The sequence below is a fragment of the Callospermophilus lateralis genome, chromosome 16 (assembly GCF_048772815.1).
Source record: "Callospermophilus lateralis isolate mCalLat2 chromosome 16, mCalLat2.hap1, whole genome shotgun sequence".
NCBI lineage: Eukaryota > Metazoa > Chordata > Mammalia > Rodentia > Sciuridae > Callospermophilus > Callospermophilus lateralis.
The window spans coordinates 34,725,574-34,748,117 of NC_135320.1; the positions used below are offsets into that span (position 1 = coordinate 34,725,574).

Sequence of the window (22,544 nt, forward strand, 5' to 3'; positions counted from 1 at the left end):
CTAGTGATCGTCCAAATTGTTTTTAAATAAAGTTCTTAAATTGTAGCAATAAACAAAACACAAGATACACTTAAATAATACTGCGGTTTATCAAAAAACACATAAGAAATTTCACCTCTCATTCTTTGAATTATAAAAATCAACTTTTGGCTAAGTTATAAACATGTTTTTTATGTAATTATTTGCATAACTCTAGTAATGCTATCAGTGGCTATAGATCAGAATAAGTTTTTTTTAAAAAAACACTAAAAACAAAAATACATAGCCCCATTATTTACCTGTAGAACATGTTCGTTTATGCCTATATTTCAGCATTTATTGTATCATCATTCTAATTTTAAAAGTCACATCCAAAGGATAAACAAAACCACCTACAAATTGGCATAATTGTTTATTTCTCAGTTTGTGAAAATGTCCTTAATTTGTTGATGTATGAAACAAATTTTAACTTTGATTGCTATGCAAAAGAACAGAAGAAAATCTGCTTTGCAATTAAATTTGTAGTTCAATTGCATACAGGCAACATGCTATATATGAAAAAAATTACTAACTGAACTACAAATATTAAATACTGAAAAAAAAATTAACAGTTTATTATAATTTATTTTATTTAACAATCTAGGAAGTTCGCAGCCATCAGTAGTTCCAATGCGATTTCAGGTGCAATTGGGAATTCGGGAATCTCGGTAGAGCTGTTAGTGTAGCGAACCTTGTAGGTAAAATACATGCATACTTTTGATAGCACATGAGATGGAATTTCTCTAAAATTGACCTCATTAGTTTCATTTTCGGCAAACTGACCTGTAAAACAAAAGGATTGTGTATGTTATGGGCTGTGAATAGTGTTCCCCCTCAAATTCCTATGTTGGAGTCTTAGACCTCCTAGTACCTCAGAATGTGAATATATTTGGAGATAGGGTCTTTAAAGAGGTGATTAAATTAAAATTGGTGGTAAACCAATAATTGGTATCCTCACAAGAGATAAGAACACAGACAGCCACTGGGAGAAGACCATGTAAAGACATAGGGAGATGACCATCTAACAAGGCAAAGAAAGAGGTCTTAGGAGAATTCAACCCTGCCTGCTGAGAATTTAATTTCAACTTCTATACTCCAGAACTGTCAGAGAATTAAGTTCTGTTGTTTAAGCCATCTAGTCTGTGGTACTCTGCTGGGGCAGTCCTAGCAAGCTAATAATTATTAAAAGAATAATAATAAAAAAAATCCTAATTGCCATCAAATTATTTAACTCTGATTTGAATATAAACAACAAAAATCTATTAAAGATAGAGTTTTGAGATTCATAAGACTGAATTTTAAGATTCTAATTCTGTCCTCATGGGTTAGAGACTTAAAATAGCTTTTCCTAAAATCTTGGTGGTCTGATTACTGAAGGGGGAAAAAGAAAGAAAAAGCTAAATCAAGAGTCAAGTCTTTACAGGTCATCAGGAGTCCTATGCAGTATTGAATTGCCATGTAAAAATAAAGTCAGGGCAAATCACAGATTTTCTAATTTGGCTCTTTTGGTAATGAGTGAGCATATAAAGAATAAAATCATAAGACAGATTTTTTTTTTTTTGTAATGGGGAATAACACCAGCCTTGTGCATGCTAAGCACATGCTCTACCACTGAGCTATACCCTAGCCTGAGAAATATATATTCTAAAAAAAATCTTCAGGCAAAAAAATTGATAGTTTCCTCTTTTATTTTTTTTTAAATATGATCATGTAATGGGATTTCCTCATAAGACACTTCTCTGTATTTACTAATCATTTTCTTTGTAAGTATTTACTAATAATTCATTATCAGTTTTCAGTCATTCCTCAAAAAAATTTTTGGTAGTGCTGGGGGCTGAACACCTTTGTGCATGGAAGGTAAGCACTCCACCAATTGAGCTACCTTTCAAGTCCCATTCCTTACAGAATTTTTAGCCACATGAAAGTCACATCATTTAGCTTTTATTGATAGGGACAAGATTTTTAATGATTTTGCACTATCATGTATATTGAATATAAAAAACATTTAAATCTCAAAATGCACTTTCTGAGGGCTGGAGTCGTGGCTCAGAGGTAAAGCACTTGCCTAGCATGCGTGAAGCACTGTGTTCGTTCTTCAACACTACATAAAAATAAAGATATTATGTCCACCTATAAATAAATATTTTAAAAAATACACTTTCCGAGAATGTAGTATTTTAAAAAGTTTCCAGTAGGTTTCTACTGGTTGGAGTGAGGTAAGAAGAGAGTAGGACTCAGCAAAATAAATTTTGGTGTGTCAAAAATTTAAATTCCCTCTTTTGAATATATTATCAATAGGTACTTATTAACTTTTTGATACCAGACAATTTTTTAAAGGTGAAATTCATATAACTTAAAATCAAACATCTTAAAGTGTACTATTCAGTGGCATTTATACATTCATAGTGTTATGCAACTGTACCCTCCATCTAGTTCAAAACATTCATTCCCCATTTCCCTCCAAATCTAGCAAACACCAATCTGCTTTCTGTCTTTGTATTTACCTAGTCTGGACATTTCATATAAATGAAATCATTACATATAATGTGACCTCCTTCGTTTCTTTCATCGAGCAAGTTTTAGATGTATGTTCCCATTGTAGCATGCATCAATACTTCATTCCTTTTTATACAAATATTAATTTTGGACTAAATATTTTCCTGCTCCCTCAAAGATTAAAACTCGTGTTTTTAAATTAAAGAAAATAAAGCTTAACAAAAACAAAAGCTTTCTCATCATAATTTCAAAATAAAATTTTGTTGGCATTTATGATTTCTTACCCCCTAAACTATTTCTTAGCATTGTCAAGTAGGAAGCCTAAAATTGATTCAAACCAGGAACATTAAGTACCCCTAACAGCTAGACTGCGGTCCCTAAATACCATTTTCTAGCTGAAGAAAACATGGCTCTTGGGGAAAATAGTGCATTCAGGACTGGGAAATACTGTATATGACAAACCTGGGAAATATTACAAAAAATAATATAGCTATCTAACACTAAGGACACCATGTCCAAAGGACATAGGAACTGGGCTGGGATACGGTTCAGTGGTAAAGTGGTTGCCTAGCACACACAACGCCTTGGTTTTGATTGAGACCCAGAGCACTGAAAAACAGAACAAACAACAAAACACTATTGTAAGTCAAACTGAGGTAGCTCTTTCTGGCACAAAAATGAAGCAATTTTAGCATCAGTGAGAAAGACGGAACTAGATACAGTGGCATATGTCTGTAGACCCAGCTCTTGAGAGGCTGAGTTAGTGAGATCATTTGGGCCCAGGAGTTTGAGGCCAGCCTGGACAACATGATAAGGCTTCATCACCCTACATCCAAAAGAAAACATCAAATATAATAAGTCAAAAGTTCACAATGATATATCAAAACTCAAAAATAAGAACAAAACACTATACTATTTGGAAGGTGAAAGATAATCAATTCATTGATTAATGAAAACTTTTATGTACAATGAAAAAAATCCAAGCAATTATCTAGCTTTTCCCACACAGACTTTATTTCAAGGTAACTGAATAGTTTTTTTTTTTTATATAGGAGAATTCTAGCTAATAAATGCAGAAGAAATCACAGAATTAGTAAATCACTATTTTTAATCCCAAATGAAATAAACCTCAATAATAATCACAATGAATTCTAAAGCCATTTTATGAAAGTCAGATTAGGGAATTTTTATGCATGAATCAGCTTGACAACCCTGGAACCAACCAGTCAATCCTGACTTAAAAGATGTGATATAGCTGGAATGGTGGCGCATACATAATCCCAGCTACTCAGGAAGCTAGGGGAAGAGGATTAAAAGTTCAAGGCCAGCCAGTACAACTTAGTGTAACCTGGTCCAAAAAACGAAAAAAAAAAGGGGGGTGGGTGCACACGGGGCCCAAGGATGTAGCTTAGTTAGTGGTAGAGCATATGCTTAGCATGTGAGAAGCCCTGGATTCAAACCCCAGTACTGCACCACAAAAAAACACAAAAACAAACAAAAAAAGGCCACAAGAGTTTGCAAGTGAAATGACACAATGTCAGGGAATTTCTTGAAATACTCCCAAAATAGGGATAGTAGGTAAAATAAGATATGATGGGCAAAATATTAATAGCTACTGAAGTTTGGCACATGGAGGTATATTACACCATTGCATTTCTGGTTTTGCTTTAAAATTTTCATAGTAAAAAAATATAGATAAGGAATAAGGGATTCAAGTAACTGAAACAATTTTCATATAGATAAACAGAACAGAGAGCCCAGAAATAAACATGCACATCTCTGGTTAACCAATTTTTACCAAGGGTACCAAGAACATTCAAGAGGGAAAAGAATGGTTTCTTCAATATACAATAGTAGATATCCTCATGCAAAAGAATGAAGTTTAACCTCACCCAACACCATACACAAAAATAAAACTAAAATAAAAAACCTAAAAGAGCTAAATCCATAAAACTCCTAGAAGAAAATGCAGGGGAAATCTAACTTAATTAAATCTTCATGTTGTTGGATATGGTTGCACAAAGGACATAAAAACAAAAATCAAACAATTATACTTCATCAAAATAAAAAAAAAACATATGCTTCAAATGACATTATTTAAAAACAAATAAAAAAAACTAAAGACTTGATAGAGTTTAGTGGTAGAAAGCTTGCCTGGCATGTGCAAGACTGGAAAATGAAGGCGGGAAGAAGAAGAAAATAGGGGGAAGGCAGGAAGGCAGGCAAGCAACCCATGGAACAGAACAAAATATTTATTTGCAAATCATATATTAGATAAGGGACTAATATCAAGAATGTATAAAGAACTCTTAACAAAGCTGGGCATGGTGGCATAGGCCTATAATCCCAGCAAATGCAGGAGGTTAAGAGGCCAACCTCAGCAACTTAATGAGACTCTATCTCAAAATAAAAAAAATAAAAAAAGACCAAGGATGTGGCTCTGTATATAGTTCCCCTGTGTTAAACCCTTTGTACTAAAAAACAAACAAACAAAAAAGAAAACCAAAACAGCTGGGCGCATGGGTACATCCCTGTAGCCTGTAATCCCAGCAGCTTGAGGGGCTGAGGCAGAAGGATCAGGAGTTCAAAGCCAGCCTCAGCAAAAAGCAAGGCATTAAGCAATTCAGTGAGACTCTATCTCTAAATAAAATATGAAAAAAAGGGCCGGGGATGTGGCTCAGTGGTCGAGTGCCCCTGAGTTTAGTCCTCGGTACCAAAAACCAACAAAAAGCCAACTCTTACAGGCTGAGTGTGGTGTACATCTATAATCCCAGCTACTTGGTAGACTGAGGCAGAAAGATTGCAATTAAAAGCCAGGCTGGGCAACTTATCGAGACCCTGTCTTAAAATAAATAAAAAGGGACCGGGGATGCTACTTGGTGGTGGAGGGGCCCTGGTCAAACAAAACAAAACCAATAAAAACTTAAAAACAAACAAACAAACAACTCTTAAAACTCAACACCAAAAATGGGAAAAAGGCTTGAACAGACATTGACATTCCTCCAAAGAAGATATACATGAAAAAAATACAACATCATTAATTATTAAGAAATGCAAATCAGAACCACAGTGAAATATCCCTTCATACTCACTAGAAAAACTGACAACCAAAAAGGCAATAATACATAATAATATAGGCAATAATACATATTGGCCAGGATACATAAAAACTGGAACTCTAGTATACTATTGGTAGAAATGTGAAATGATTCAGCTTCTGTGAAAGGAATCTGATAGTTCCTCCAAAAGTTAAATGTAGAATTACTATATGATCATACAGTTCTACTCCTATATATACATGCAAAAGAACGAAAACCAAGTATTCAAACAAATGACCTGCATACAAATGTTTAAGGCAGCACTATTCATAGTAGCCAAAAAGTGGAAAAAACCCAAATATTAATCAACTAAGACTGACAGATTTTAAAAAGTTCTATATTCACACAATAGAATATTCAGCCATAAAAAGGACTAAAGTAAAATATGTTACCACATATATGAACCTTGAGAGCATTAATGTCAAGTGGAAAAAAGCCAGATACAAAAGGTCACATAGCATATGATTACATTTATATGAAATGTCCAGAATAAGAAAATTAGAAAGCATATTGGTTGTCAGATGTGGAAAGGTGAGAGGAGAAGAATGATATGTAGCAATAGCTTAATGAGTATGGGGTTTTGTTTTAGAGTGATGAAAATGTTCTGCAACTAGGCTCCACAACATTGTGAACATAGTAAATGGCAATGAACTGTACACTTAATTAACAGTTAATTCTATACTATGTATTTTTTTAATTTTAAATTTATTTTTAAGAAAAAAAATGTTAAGAATAGAGATCTGGGAGATGTTGAACTTCTAGAAATAACCTTTCTATCAAACTAGAACAAAATCACTAGAATCTACAGTTAAAAAGTTGACAATGGAAACTAAATGTAAAAAACCAAACCTTCCTATTACCACGTAATCAATTTGTTTTTGTTGAAATTTATAGGGTAAATAAATGAAAATAGAAAATGGCACACACCAATTTTTTCCCCAATATAACACAACCAGGAAATAACATTAGAAGACTTTTTCTTTAAATAGGACTCATTTGATTAAACTTAAAAAAATACATTTATCAAACATTAAGGAAAAGAACTACTTACCTGGGCCACTCAACATGGCTTTTATTGTTCCTGATGTTAGTGCATGTTCTCTTTTTACAATAAATTCATGACCATCAGAAGATATCAATTTGACATACATGGCATCAGGGCCTTCACAGCCACCATAGGTTTTCTCTTCTCCATCTAAAGTTGGTAGTAAAATGATTACTTTTTTAAACTTAATTGAAATGATTCTTGAATCACACTAGTATACTAAAACCAAACAGTTTTACTAAGGCTAATATTTGAGAAATTCAAGACAATAAACATTTCTGGAAGGTAACAGCCACTGAGACTTCAAAGTTTTTTTCCTTTCTTTCAGTGCTGGGGATTGAACCCAGGGCCTTGCTCATACTAGGTAGGCACTCTACTACTAAACCACACCCACAGCTCCAACTTTAAAGTTTTTAACACCTGTTTTATCATTCTCTAAATATTTTCCACTGTCAGCATAAACTCTGGATCAAAGGATATATTAGATGAAAACTTACCAATCTTTTTCAAGGAGGTACTGACAACAACAACAAAAAAATTTTTTTTGTTGCCAAAGCAGCACAATCAAATGCGAAGATAAAGATAAAATATTAAATAAACGACTTAACCCTATTTCCTGATATACTTTTCTAGAAATAAGATGCATAGTGTTTATACGCCAAGTCTCAAATTCTATAAGTTAAGCCTTCTTTTACTTGGCATTTTATTCCTGATTATTAAAAAAAAAAAAAAAAAAGATTGTAGATGGAAACAATACCTTTATTTTATTTGTTTATTTATATGTGGTCCTGAGGATTGAACCCAGGGGGTCACACATGTGAGACAAGTGCTCTACTACTGAGCAATAACCCCTGTCCCCATACAAACAATCTTAAAGACATTTACTGACCAATTTAAATTATTGCATGGTTTAACATAATAAATTTAGACAGAATCAGTCTTTAAAAATTCAAAGTAGAAGGAACTGGGTGTTGTAGCTCAGTGATAAAGTGCCTACCTTCCATGCTCAAAAACCCTGGGTTTGGTCCCATACACAGCAAAAAGAAAAGAAAAGAAAAAAATTCGAAGTAGAGATGAAAATAGAGAATGCATACTACCAATTATCCCCATTGCTACTGCACTGGTTTCAGCCACAGCAGTCCACTCAATTTAACTTTTTTGTGGTACATATACACATATTTTTGGTACATCCCCTTAAGATCTTTTCTCACATACATACCTTTTACAATTCTGTACTATCCCAGAACTTTATCTTTTATGGTTACTAACATACCAAAGTATCTTAAAGCTTACTTTAAAAATATAGGAGGGCTAGGGTTGTCGCTCAGCAATAGAATGCTTGCCTAGCATGTGTGAGGCACTGGGTTCGATACCCAACACCATATAAAAATAAATAAAATAAAGGTATTGTGTCCATCTACAATTTTTAAAAAATCTTTAAAAAAAATCTTTAAAAAATCCACTTACCGATTTGTTAATAGTTAACTCAGAAAGCCCTAAAACTAAGATTAATAAATATTAAAATCACCTATTGCTGCAAAAAATATTTACTCTGAATATAATCACAAGGAAACAGACAAATTTAAATTGAAGAATAGTCTTTAAACTAAACTATTGGCCTACTCTTCAAACAAAGTCATGAAAAGTCCTTCTCCCCACCCCTCAAAAAGTAGGGAATTGTTCAGCAAAAGATTAAGCATCCAATGAAAGCTATGATAGTGTAATTAATTTTTCACAATAAAGTCTGGGGGACTTATAAAGATGTAAATAACTTCTAAATGATAAGACTATTCAAGCATACAGAATTTTAATAGTTATTGTCAATGTCTAGGAACAAAACTAAAAAGCTATCAGTTATTTCAATTTATGCTTCTAATTCTCACCCCCAAGTTAAACCATTTTATATTTATTGGGGAAGTTTCAAATTTCTTTTCCTTTTCCTTTTTTTTTTTTTTGCAGTGCTGGGTTATCAACCCAGGGCTTCACACGTGCCAGGTAAACATTCTACCACTGAACTACTTCCTGAGCCCTCAAATTTCTTTTTTTTCTTTTTAAATACCTTTATTTTATTTATTTGTCTTTATATGGTGCTGAGGATCGAACCCAGGGCCTCGCACATGCTAGATGAGAGTTCTACCACTGAGCCACGCCACAACCCCATGAGCCCTCAAATTTCTTAAGGTACAATTACTCACTGCATTTTACCAATTTGATCTGGCACAATATTGTTATTGATTTGCCTTTCAGGAACATACAATAAACACAAGTCTTAACTTAAACAACTAACTTCAGTTTACTCTAACCATTTTCTTACTTGCATTCAATGACTCTGAAGGTCTGTCTTTGAGAAGAAAAAAATAGCTTCTACTAATTGAAACACAAAATTATCTTTACATAACTTACCCATTATGTTCTTATAAATTCTAGTTTGGTTCCACAGGAACGCGAGTAGTTTCCTGAAAATTTAACAACACCACAATAAGATTAACGTTTTTGCCCACTGTTATTTAACACATTCTTGGTGTTAACAGTTTAAGGACTCTCCTTCTTATGCATGGGGGTCATAACTCCAACATACACTTCTATCAACCAAGTGAAGGATATCAAAATGCTTTGTGAATTGATTAGATGGGGATTCTGAATTGTAGGAAGATTATTTAAAATAGAAGTATAATAAATAACCATTCTAAATTGAGGGTTGGTGGTACTAAGGGGAGGTTGTAAAGTATGTGCCATGTTGAGTTAATAGACATGCAAAAAAGTACAGCATATTAAAATGCAAACATGCATCATAATGATAAAGAAAAATGCTACACTGAGATAAGGCAGTGTTTCTTCATTATTATTATTATTATTATTTTTGAGTAAAGGTCTCAGCCAATAATCTAAAGAAAACTATGGGTCTATTGTAGAACAGAAGGATTTGGCAGGTCATTGTCCCTCCTTTCTGGAAAGTAGCCTCTAAACCCTTAAAATTTCCCTAATGATAACAGTGTCTTTGTTATTCATTATTCACCTACTCTATGCTAACCAATTGACTGGAAGGCTTCTAGATATTATAAGCTAACTAGAGGACTCAGGCCGGAGGAATTTGAGGACCTTGGAAAAAGACTTCAGACGGAGGGGGCTGAGGATTGAGTTCAACCTTTTTGGTCATGATTCCATCAATCATATCTACATATTGGGAACTCAATAAATACCCTGGATACTGAACCTTGTGTTTTCTTACATGTCCATGTGCCAGCCAGGCAATGACTCCTTACTCAACACGGTAAGGATACCAGAAGCTCTGTATCCTGTATTTACTATATAGTGGTAGACAGTAAGCAAATATTGGTTTCAATGAATGACAATATGATATACCCAACAGGAAGAAGTTTCCACAAAAATTTAAAAAGACAAGACTTGGGGTCTGGGGCTGTCACTCAGTGGTAGAGCATTCGCCTAGCACATGCGTGGCCCTGGGTTTGATCCTCAACACACATAAAAATGAACAAATGGAATAAAGGTATTGTGTAAAACTATAACAAAAAAAATATTAAAAAAAAGACTTGTCTTCTACTTATATTAAGTGTGTACATCTACATAATCTTAGTCTTCCATTCTTTCTGTATATAGGCTACCCAAGATCTGAAATTTAACAACAAAATGGTAAAAATATACAGTTTGAAGCTGGGCATGGTGGCGCATGCTTGTAATCCCAGCGGCTCGGGAGGCTGAGGCACTAAGCAACTCAGTGAGACCCTGTCTCTAAATAAAATACAAGATAGGGCTGGGGATGTGGCTCAGTGGTTGAGGGCCCCGGAGTTCAATCCCCAGTACCCACCCCCTCCAAAATATATATAATTTGAAAAATCTTAATATTTCCAAAATAACAGATTCCTAAAAAAAAAAAGGTCGGTATCCCAGCACCCGCCCTTCAAGTAATTTATACTTTGTGTGTATGTGGTACTGGGAAGTGAACCCAGGGCCCCACACATATTAGAAAAGTACCTTACCACTGAGCTATACCCACAGCCCAATAATTTGTATTTTAACAACATGACAGCATTTCTTGAAAGGGCTTTCTTATACAAATATTATTTGTCACCAATAGGAAAATAGCATATCCTGGAGCTGGGTTTGTGGCTCAGTGGCAGAGTGCTTACCTAGAATGCCATAAGGCCCTGGGTTTGATCCCTAGCACATGCACGCATGTACATACACATATTCTAAGAACTTACTGAGCAATATTTTATTTCTAGCCTTAAAGAATCAAGAAAATGAAACATGACATTTTAGTATAAGAACTTGGGAGATAACCAATCAAATCCCTCAGTTTAGGAAAGAAGATGTTCAAAAAGCTTGAGTGATTTGCTCCCATAGTGACATAGTGGTAGAAATCAAATCTCTTGAGCTCATGGTGAGAGCATATGTCTGTAGTACTAGTTACTAGGGGGGTTGAGGCAGAAGAATCACTTGAACCCAGGAGTCTGAGACCAGCTTTGACTACACTGTAAGACCCTAACCCCCCAATCAAACCTACCTTAGCCTTGAACACTCTAAACAGGAACACATTTAAAGCACTAGTTTTAATGTGAGCTAAAACAGAAAAAGGGCAAAACTGGCATATTATATTTTAACCAACAAATTATGGGTCTTTAATAATTGGTAAAGATTGCAATAAATGCTTTACAGACAGTATCTTATTTAAATAACAGCTCTTCTACAGAATTACTGTTCTTAATTTAGAGACCAGGGAACAATGAAGAGGCTGCCACTTACTCAAAGACTTCTACAACTTAAGCGACAAAGATTTAAACCTTGGTAAATTTGACTTCACAGCTCATATTCCTCATATTCTACTTTTCTTCCATTGTTCTACACCTCCAAGATAAAAAATGCTGGCTCCAGTTAAACTTATTTTCTACTTCTCTTGAGAGCTGCTGATATAAATCCTTAGGTAGTTCTCTAAGCTTTAAAAATAGTACTATGCCATGTTATAATAATAGGCAATTAAAATATTCATCAATGTCATTTTCTTCTTTTTACAGTACTTTGTAATCCTTCTTTTAAAAAGAAAAAAATTCTAGAAAGACTCGAAGTACAAGAATTTCAAGTTCCAACTTTTCTATCTGGACAATTTCCAGAGTAAAACATCTAAAATGTTTATTTAACTAGCAGTAGCTAAGCAACCACGCAGTCATCTTAGAAGCCCTTTGGGTAGCAACAGTTTCTCTACAGACTTAATATAGTAAATCAGTTTTACCATTTATACAACAGAGATTAAGAAGGGAGGGAAAGGTTCACCGTCACTAACAGAGAAAAGACTAAATCAACATTAAGAATTAAAATTTCCTAATTCTTAGAGAGAATTTAAAAATATGTGAAACGTAATTAAGTTTGTGACCCATGAATTACTTGTAGAAATGCAAGTTTGGAGAGGAAAAAAAAATTCAATTTGAATATTTGTTGGATAACTAAGCTGAGTTCTGGGAATATGAACTGAACAGGTTAAAGATGGAGGTCAGGCGTGGGGATGTATCACAGTGGTAAAGCACTTGCTTGCCTAGCATGTGTAAAACCGTAGGTCCAATCCCAGCACCACCACAAAATAAATAAGAAAAAATGCTTGGTTCCAATACTAATCACAAAAAAAATGCAAAATTTACTTTTAAAAACATCTAAAATTAAGTGGAGGAGGCAGGGATGGATAACACTAAAGAAATGGCTATACAGTCTTGGAAAGCATCAATAGTATCAATTAAAAATCTTTGTGGAATTTACTTCTTGGCATTTACATTACAGAAACACTAGCACTGTGTGCAAAGGCAAGGAGAATAGTTACCACAATATGTACACATGAGAAAACTAAAATGCTTTAAAAGGTTCATCAATTAGGGAATGAGCTAAATGAAAATATTATACCCATAGTTTGAAATATTGTGGGGCTGTAAATAAGGTAAAAGTCTACATATAATGACACAAAAGGCCCACAAAATAAACCACTGACTTTTAAAAAGTATGTTAGAATGATAAGTACAGTTTGATGTTCCTTAGGTAACAGAAGTGGCTTCTCACCTTCTAATCTTCTAATTTGCAGATAAATAAGAATGTGTTGGGGCTGGGGATGTGGCTCGAGTGGTAGCGTGCTCGCCTGGCATGCGTGCAGCACGGGTTCGATCCTCAGCACCACATACAAGAGAAAGATGTTGTATCCGCCGAAAACTAAAAAAATAAATATTAAAATTCTCTCTCTCTTCAAAAAAATTAAAAAAAAAAGAATGTATGAATACATGCTCTAAAGTGTATATGACTAGAAAAAGGTCTTGAAAGATATTCTCCAAACTGATAATAATCCTTATCACTGGCATAAAGAGTGGTAAAGAGGGGCTGGGCATTTGGCTCAAGTGGTAGCGCGCTTGCCTGGCATGCGTGCAGCATGGGTTCGATCCTCAGCACCACATACAAAGATGTTGTGTCCACCGAAAACTAAAAAAAAAAATATTAAAAATTCTCTCTCTCCTATCTCAATCTCTCTCTCTTTAAAAAAAAAAAAAAAAAAAAGACTGGTAAAGAGAGACATAGCCAATAGAGAATGCTGGCTTGTCTGAAATATTCTTCTAAATGGAGTATCTATTCTTATATTTCATCTATGATTTAAAATTGATTTTTTAAATGCCCCGCAAAAGCTCATATGTCTTTAATGCTTTGATTCCCCAGTTGGTGGCACTATTGGGAGGTTGTGGAAACTTTTGGAGATGGCTTTTCATTAAGTTTGGGCTTGTCTTTAGCTCCTCTCTTGCTCTCTCTCTCCCTGGTCTTGGATGCCATGAGGTGAGCAGCAATGCTTTACCACTCCTTTGCCATGATGCACTGCCTCAAAACAGGCCCAGAGAGATGGGGCCAAATGACCGCAGACTGAAACCATGAGCCACAATAATTTTCCTCCTTTAAAGTTGATTTTTTTTAGGCATTTTGTCACAGCAATGAAAAGCTGACAAATGGTTGACCTGATGATTCTTAACTTGATGTAAGAATGTAATGATTTGGAGTCACACGCTTGCAATTCCACTCACTCAGGAGACTGAAGCAAGAGGATCACAAGTTTGAGGCCAGCCTCAGCAACTGAGCAAGATCAGTCTCAAAAAATAAAAAGAAGCAAAGTATGAACCCTATAACAGACAATCACAGTCATATTAAGTAGTCCTTAGATATAATGTGAATGATGTGATGGTCACTAATTATTTATGTTTTGGTGGGTTACATCTGTTTCATAGCAAATTGCAAATGGCAAAAATAAGTATGGCTTTTCTGAATCCTTACACCAGTAAGTAAATCAAAGCATACATATAGGAAAAAACAAAAACAAAAACAAAAACAAAAAATACATGGCTAGAAAGGGAAATCTGTTTAACATATGATTCAGGAACAACTAAACAGCAATCTGGAAAAGAACTGTTATTCTCCCCATACATAAAAATCTATCTGAGATATTTCACAGAGCTAAATGTAAAAGGCAAAATAATAAAGCTACTAGAAGAAAACAGAGCATTTTCATAATATTCATGTAGGCAAAGATTTCTCATAAAAAATACAGAAAGCACAAATTTTAAAAACTGGATTCCTTAAAAAAAAATAGCAAAAACACCCATTAAAAAAACAAAAAATAGAAAAAACTAAAACAAGAAACCCACACGCCACAAAGAAATCAAAAAGCAAACTCACAAACTGGGAGAAAATGAGCATTTCCCTATATGTACATTACATTTCAATTAAAAAAATATAAGGTGAAAGTAAAAGTTTAAAAAAATTGATGGCTTTTCTGAAGTTGTACTCTCTTTTTTGGGGGTGGGGTAGGAGGGTTATGGGGGATTGAACTCAGGGGCACTCGACCACTGAGCTATATCTCCAGCCCTAATTTTGTATTTTTTTTAGAGACAGGGTCTCACTAATTTGCTTAGAGCCTCGCCATTGCTGAGGCTGGCTTTGAACTCAAGATCCACCTGTTTCAGCCTCCTGAGTCACAGGGATTAGAGGCGTGGGCCACCTCGTCCACTGAGGTTGCAGTCTCTCTCCTTCTCTTTTAATTTTTTTTAGTAGGCGGACACAATACCTTTATTTTATTTGTTCATTTTTATGTGGTGCTGGGAATTGAACCCAGTGCCTCACATGTGCTAGGCAAACGCTCTACCACTGAGCCCCGACTCCAGTCCCTGAAGCTGCAGTCTCTAACTCCAAAGATGTCTTCAATCCAGGAAGGTTTTCTGTCTGATTAACCTTTCCAAAGACATACTGACATTACCCCAGATTTAATAGAAATGTAGATTCTACCAGAGGAGAATGGGGAGTTTGTTTCAAAGCAAATAATTCTGAGGTACAAGGCTGCAATAGAAAATTTGTTAAGTGAACAGCCATAAAAGGAAAATAGCTTTTGATGAGTCTCAATGGATGAAGATGTTTTTACCAGGCTAGACTGTAAGGGGAGAGTGATCCAGGCAAAATAATGAGCAAAGTCAAACAGCTTGGATGGAGGGCATACAGCATAACCCAGTGTTGTTGGAAACCAGTTTACAAATTCATTCCTTCAACAGATTTTATTTTTCTTTTTGCTATATTGGGGATTGAACCCAGAAGTGTTCTACCACTTAGCTATCTCCCCAGTCCTTTTTATTTTGAGACACTAAATTGCCCAGGCTAGCCTTGAACTTGCAATCCTTCTTCCTCAGTCTCCCCAGTAGCCTGGATTTAGGTGTGTACCACCATGCCAGGCTAGAGGATTTCTTACTGAAACCTTATAGCACAAATTGGACCCCCACTCCTGTGCTCGCCTGGGTCCACTCTTGTGCCATTAGTTAAGGGAGACCAGGTGGCTGCATGTTTAGATCCCCACAGTGTCACTCTGTAGACTTAAATTGTTCCATCTCAGCTTAAAGAATATTAATACCTACCACATGGGTTGATATGAACATTTAATAAGAATACACCACTGCAGAGATGTCTGGGTTAAGTTGTCTGAGGCTGACTAAAACTGTACCTTAGAATTTTCTACCTTAATAACTAGATATCAGTTACCTTTAATTACTAATTAGTACTTACCATAGTTAAAGATCTTTGAAGCAGGCTCCAAACAGTTTCCATTTAACCTATTACAACTCATAATTCGAAGGATAAGAAATCATTCTATTGAGCTAAAGATGAACAAGTTTGTTCTCCAACAACTCAGGGTTTATACTGTTTTGTTTCCTGAGAACTAGAAAATTATGTTACTTTTAACTACAAAACTCTCGAATATTTACCCTTATCTGGATTCTCCCCAGGGACCTTCAGTGTCTAAACATACGTTAGAATTTTCCACAGCTCAGTATAAGGTGACACTAACCTATCACAGAAAACATTGCTAGCTCCCCACTCTATCTTCATCTGTGATGGCTGATATAACTTTTATGTTTGACTTCAAATTAAGACTCATTAATGTGGCCCCAGATCATGCAGGTTGAGTTGGGTGGGGTAGATAGGTCCTGGGAACTTTCGTGGTACAGAATAGCTCAAATACTGGCCTGGGTGTCAAAGATGAATCCTCCTGGACTCATATTTAAGAGTTCTTAGGCTCATATAAATGCTTATTCAACTTATTGAAATTTTTTCCCCTTTCCTTTCCTTTTCTTTCTTTTGCTGGATATGGAACCCAGGACCTCATGCATGCTAGGGACCATTCTAAGTGCTTTTCACTTTCTACCACTAAATTCTATTCTTCCCACCAGGACTTTTTAGTGGTACAGGAGATTGCGCCAGAGGCGCTTTATCCCTGAGCTATTTTCCAGCCCTTTTTATTTTTATTTTTAGAGACAGGGTCTAAGTTGTTGAGCCTGGTCTCAGGTTTGGGATCCTCCTGCCTCAGCCTCTTGGGTCACTAGGATTATAGGCATGCACCACCACACCCAGCTCCTTCAACAATATTTGTTGTTGAGGATTAGCATGCCAAGTGCTATCCTAGGCATTGGGGACACAGAGAAAAACATTAACAGAAGATTCTCATGGAAAGAAAGGTGGGGACAGAAGATTAAAATAATGTGTGAGATAGAAGAAGAGCTATGGGGAAAAGTAAAGCAGGGTAAGGTAAGTAGGAAATGGGCAGAGAGGAGATGAGGCTGGTATTGCATTCAGGGTGGTAAAGACAGGCTTCACCAACACTTGACAGAGACCTGTACAAAGTAGGGAGTAAGATACGGTTATCTGAGGCCTGAAAGAATGAATCTTTGAAAGAAGAGAACACCAAGACACCAGTTTGGCCAGAGGAGTGAGTCAAGGAGAGAATGTAGAAAAAGAGGTCAGAGATTGGGGAGTTGGGCCTTATGAAACAAAAGAGTGACTGATAAGGAACACAGGCTGAGATATGGATTTTTAATGCCTAATTTAAGAACACAGGGGAAGATACATAGTCCTTTGTAACACTATCCTCTTTCATTTCTCCTACCTAACCATTCTAGTATTGTTTGCTATCATTTCCGAAGACTTGATTTTAGCCCTCCACATAAAATAGTGTTTAAACGCAATTGACCTTTGCAGATTCCTAGCTATGTCACCTTGGGGGAAATTATATAACCTTTCTGTGCCTAAGTTTCTATAACATGGGAATACAGAGTCTACCCCAGAGCCTTAAAGAATGAGTTTATGTAAAAAGCACTTAGATTGGTGCCTAGCACAGAGCTAACACATCGAAACACTAACTTCTATGATTATTTCCAAACCAGAGGCTCACTCATCTATGCCTATCTACATATGAACACGTATGTATATATGTGTATAGACACACACACACTCTTCTAGATGCTTCAGATAATCTGCGGACAAAATAAAGACACGTTATTTTAGTCTTTATTTCCCAGTCTGGAAATTACATTTTAGTGTGGGAGATAGCAATCTTTTTCTGTAAGGGGACAGATAAGTAAATATTTTATACTTAGCAGGCCAGGTCATAAGCTCTCTGTCACAACTACTCCAACTCTGTGAGTAGAAGGCAAAAGCAGCAAGACAGATGTAAACAAATGAGTATGGTTGTGTTTCCACAAAGTTTTATTTACGGCAGAGAATTTTGAATTTCACATAATTTTTATTATGAGTTATAAAAATTTTCTCTGAATTTTTGTTCAACTGTTAAAAAATGTAGCAACCATTTCTAGTTCTTAATCTTAAATCCCTCAGTCCTAGAGGCTCATGGATAAGAAGCAAAAGAATCCAAAACCCTTAATTTCTATCTTGAGACCATATTAGGTTAAGGGACAGGATTTCTGATTCTTGTCTCCCAAATGAAGGAAATAAACTAGATGTGTGTCAACAAGTCCCTTCTAGCACTACCTTTTTAATGCCCGAGTCCATCTTAAGTTCACCTTGCCCTTACAATTGCCTATAACTCAATTTCCCATCTTTATTAAGCATTTATCCCCACACAACACAGATTTTTTTTTGGGGGGGGGTAGGTGGGGGTGAGAGGGTACTGGGGATTGAACTCAACCATTGAGCCACATCCTCAGCCCTATTTTGTATTTTATTAGAGACAGGGTCTCATTGAATTGCTTAGAGCCTCGCTTTGAATTCTTGATCCTCTTGCCTCAGCCTCCCAAGCTGCTGAGATTACAGGTATGTGCAAGCTCAGCTACAATACAGAATTTACAGAGCACTGTATGTTCCCTCTGAGTATTTGCCTCACCCTGTAAACTGCCTAATCACCTTTTTAAACATCTCCAGATTCCTTTGTTTCAGTTTGCAAAAAGTATGAGCAGTTATTTCCAATATATTGTGTACATCTAATCATAGATTCTGTAAGTTATAAGCACTGAGTCCTATACCTTTTCCCCTAAGGACTTGCTCTTGTCATTATTCACATCCCCACGCCCTCCAACCCACCATCCACTTTTTTCATTTGGTTCTGGGGACTGAACCCAGGGCCTGAAAAATGTACTATACCCCTAGGCTGCCATCCACTCCTAAACCCACTCCAATCTGACTTTTTGGCCTATCAATTTGCTCAAGAGTCTCGTCATATCAAATTTTACATAGTCACGTGGCCAATTTTTAATCCTCACCTTATTTGTTGCAACTTTACACAACTGCCTACTCCCTTCCTTGAGATATTTTTTTTTTCCTTAATGCTCCTAATGCTATACTCTCCTGTTTTTTTGACTTTTATCACTTGTAGTTTTCTGCCTTATTCTCTATTAACATTCACTTGATGTCCTCCAGTACACAGATTTAAATATCACCTATAAAACAGGATTTCCAGATTAACTTCCTAGACTGGCTTCTAAGTGCAAGTTATGAACCTCTAACTTGCCTTCTCACATATTCTCAGCTATCTTAATATTCAAACTCAACGAGTCCCATATAGAACTCCTTAGACTTCTCTCAGAAACCATGGTCCCTTTCCAGTCTTCCCCATTTTGGTAAATGGTACTCAAAAGATGCTCAGGCAAAACATATGATCATTCAATTTTTTTTTTTTCTTTTGTCCCAGGGTGAACTGATTTGACTCCAGCTTCAAATTACATTCCAAATCAGACCATTTCTCATTTATTTCTAACTCTATACCTCTAGTTCAAGCTACCATATCTCAAATAGAATACTACAAAGCCTATTCATGAAATTGTTTCCCCATTTTCTTCCCAGCTGGTCTGTTCTCCACCCAGCAAACTACCATCTCAAGCATAAATCAGTATCACTTTCCTGCACAAAACCCTCTAATGCTTTGACTTCTCATTACAGACAGAGAGAGGACTATAAGGCCCCAATCTTATTTATTTCTTGTTAACTTCTCTCATCTCATCTTGCACTACTTCTCCTTTACTGTGTTCCACTCACCTTGATCTTCTTAGTATTCTTTGAATAGGTCAAGTTTACTCACATCTCAAGGTCTTTGCATTTGTAGTTGCTGCTGTCTGAAAAATTCTTCCTTTAAGTCTTCATTAAGACAGCTAAAACATCAACTCCTCAGAGAGGTCTTCCCTGATTAGTCTATCAAAATTAGACATTCCCATCCCAGTTACACTAACCCCTAATCTTGATATATTTCCTTTAAGCACTACCTGAAACTATTATTTGATTATTTATACATAAACTCTCTTTTCTCAAGTTCTTTGAGGGCAGGCCTGAAACAGTGACAATAATAGTAGATTCTCAATAAATATTTTTTTAAAATTTGAGGCACCACTGGATGAGCTATGTCTGACCTTATATAATAATGGAACAATAAATCATTTAGGATGGCAGGTTAGCTGAAATGCATAAATACATAAGAGCATAAGTTTAATCTGCAGCATTTGAAAATTATACAAAAAAACCCACTAAACTAATATTACTTTAGAATTCGATATATGAGGTTGACTATAATTTCTGGGTGTCAACTACTGCAACTACTGCTTAATTTTCTTACAGAAGTACCATCTAGTGGTGATAAAGATTCTCTCCTTTTGAAATAAATGTCTAATTTTTTGAATGACAGTTTAATTAGACAAAACTTTACTCCCCATGCCCATGGTACTGAGACTGAAACTGGGAGTTCTCTGCTGAGCTACATCTCCAGCCCTTTTCACCTTTTGAGACAGGGTCTCACTAAATTGGTTAGGACCTCCCTAAGTTACTAAAGCTGGCCTTGAAATTATAATACTTCTCAATCAGGCTCTGGAGTTGCTGGGATTATAGGTATGTACCACTGTGCCTGCCATCACCAACTCCTTTATCATTTAAGGCAGGGCCTCGCTAAGTTGTAGAGGCTAGCCTCAAACTTGCAATTCTCTTGCCTCAGTCTCCTAAAATGCTGGGATTACAAGTATGTGCCACCACACTTGGCTAAACCTTCACATTTAACAAAAAAGAGTTTTAAAAAATTTAAATAGGAGGCTGGGGGTGTAGTAGAGCACTTGCCTAGCATATGGGAAACCCTGGGTTCCATCCCCCAAACTGCAAAAAATTAAATAAAAATAAATACATAAAACAACACAAGATAAAAATGAAGTAGAATCCTGTATCATCACAACAAATATCTATAATGAGAAGAATCACAGCTGTTTCTTTGTCATTATATCTCTAGAAAGAATAAACCCACTTGTGACTTCTTGGTATTTATCCAAAAGAATTAAAGTCAACTAAAGCAATACATGCATACCTATGTTTATAGCAATAGGAGTGCAACTCACAGTAACCAGGCTCAACAGATGAACGATAAAGAAAATGTGGCATATATTTACTGCATACACATCATGGAGTTTTATTTAGCTTTAAAAAATAAGTAAATTATGTCATTTGCTGATAAATGGATGGTATTTCAGAACATCATGTTAAGCAAACTAACCAGACTCAAGAAAGTCAAGAGCTGTTATGCTGTATCATAGATATTAGAGAGGAAAAAAGGAATCTGGTAAAAATAGAAAAGAGACCAGTAAGAAGGAGGACAAGGACCACCAGGAGGAAAAAGGCAGGGCAAAGAGAGGTACTGGGAAATGAAATAAACCAAATCATGTTATGTACACGTACAAATATGTCACAGTGAAACCCACTAATATACCTAATTATTATATACCAATAATTTTTTAACCCACATGTGAACTGTGATTTTTCAACATGATTATAATGTAGGTGAGATTAGATATTTGTCATTTTAGGCCACTTAACGAAAAAGGAAATAACTGGAGATCAAAAAGCAAATTTGGAACTTTAAAAACAAGTTTTTGTTTGTTTTTTATAAAGACTAAAGATTGGGTTGGGGTTGTGGCTCAGTGGTGGAGCGCATGTGTGAGGCATTGGGTTTGATCCTGAGGACCGCATATAAATAAATAAACGTACATTTAAAAAACAAAGACTAAAGAGTTCAGTTACTTTCTACACTGAAAGTGATGCTCAATAGAAATGTTCACACTAAATGACCCAAATTCCACAGTTAAATGCTACTAAAGAGATTTCAGTAAGAAATCAATTGGACACTATATTTGATACCTTCTTTCAGTCAAGACTGGGATGTAGATGCACGAAAACCCCAACCAACCAAGTCAGGCAGAGATCATCCAAGGAGTTGCCTGGAAGGTAAACTTTTTTCGGGGTCCCGCTGCTGGAAGAGTGAGGACCCACTCCTGGGACTAGAGACTGACTTCAAGACAAGAACGAACTGAACGCACATGATTAAAGAAAAAGACGGGAGGGATGCCATACTCCTAACTCCACCCTCAACGCGCTCAGCCCAGCGAAGGCCCAATCTCGCCGGCAGCCTCCCCTCCTTCAACATATTTCCAAGCCCACCGAGGGGCGCCAGTAAAGGTCCCGCCAACCTCCTCTCCCCTCCCCCAAACCAAGAGCTGGGGAGGCCCGGGAGGTTAAGAGCTTCCGTTCCTTCCCCGCCCAGATGGGAAGGGGTGAGAAGTGGGACAGTGAAACCACTCAGTTCCAGCCTCCCTCGCTCTCCACGCGTACCCGCAGCTCGGTTCCCGCCCCAACCCGACACTCACTCGTCAGCCTCGCAGCCACCGCAGCCGAGTCCCCTCGTACCGCCACAGCCCCTACTCCAGGGCCACCCCCCCACCCCCAGCTCCCTGCCCCTGTAGGTTCCGGGGCAGTCGAAGGAATTACTTCCGCCGGGTCATTGCCGCTTTCTGCGACGGGCGTGAGATTAGTACCTGGTGAGGCTTGAGACGCTGTCCTTCGCCCACGGGTCTGCAGGAAGTGCGTAGCGTCCCTTCCCTTCCCCTTCAGTAACTCAGGCCCTCCAAAGAGACGTCACTGGCAATCTCCACCAGTCCGATTTTAGATATTTTGGATTCCCAGCATGCCGCGCCAACCTGATCCAATTTCTGCAAAGGCTCTCGGGAATCTTAGGCAGAACTGCACCTTGGGACTTGTAGTTTTTCTGGAGGGTTGCTGTT

The 22,544-nt window shown here is 36.6% G+C and overlaps 1 protein-coding gene across 3 annotated transcripts; it reads right to left on the reverse strand.

The window, feature by feature from the left end:
* Positions 1-294: 294 nt before the first annotated feature.
* On the reverse strand, positions 295-22,363 carry Eloc (elongin C). 3 transcript variants are annotated; one of them, XM_076836150.2, is made up of 5 exons: positions 22,131-22,208; positions 12,718-12,864; positions 9,061-9,113; positions 6,664-6,807; positions 295-801 (listed from the first exon to the last, which is right to left on the reverse strand). In XM_076836150.2, the coding sequence occupies exons 3-5, from the start codon at positions 9,062-9,064 to the stop codon at positions 611-613; spliced, it is 339 nt and encodes a 112-aa protein (XP_076692265.1). In that variant the 5' UTR covers positions 9,065-9,113; positions 12,718-12,864; positions 22,131-22,208; the 3' UTR covers positions 295-610. The 3 variants fall into 3 exon arrangements, with proteins under 3 accessions (XP_076692265.1, XP_076692264.1, XP_076692263.1); XM_076836149.1 differs by lacking the exons at positions 12,718-12,864; positions 22,131-22,208 and adding an exon at positions 22,299-22,363; XM_076836148.1 differs by lacking the exon at positions 12,718-12,864 and having other exon boundaries at positions 22,131-22,223.
* Between the last annotated feature and the right edge of the window lie 181 nt (positions 22,364-22,544).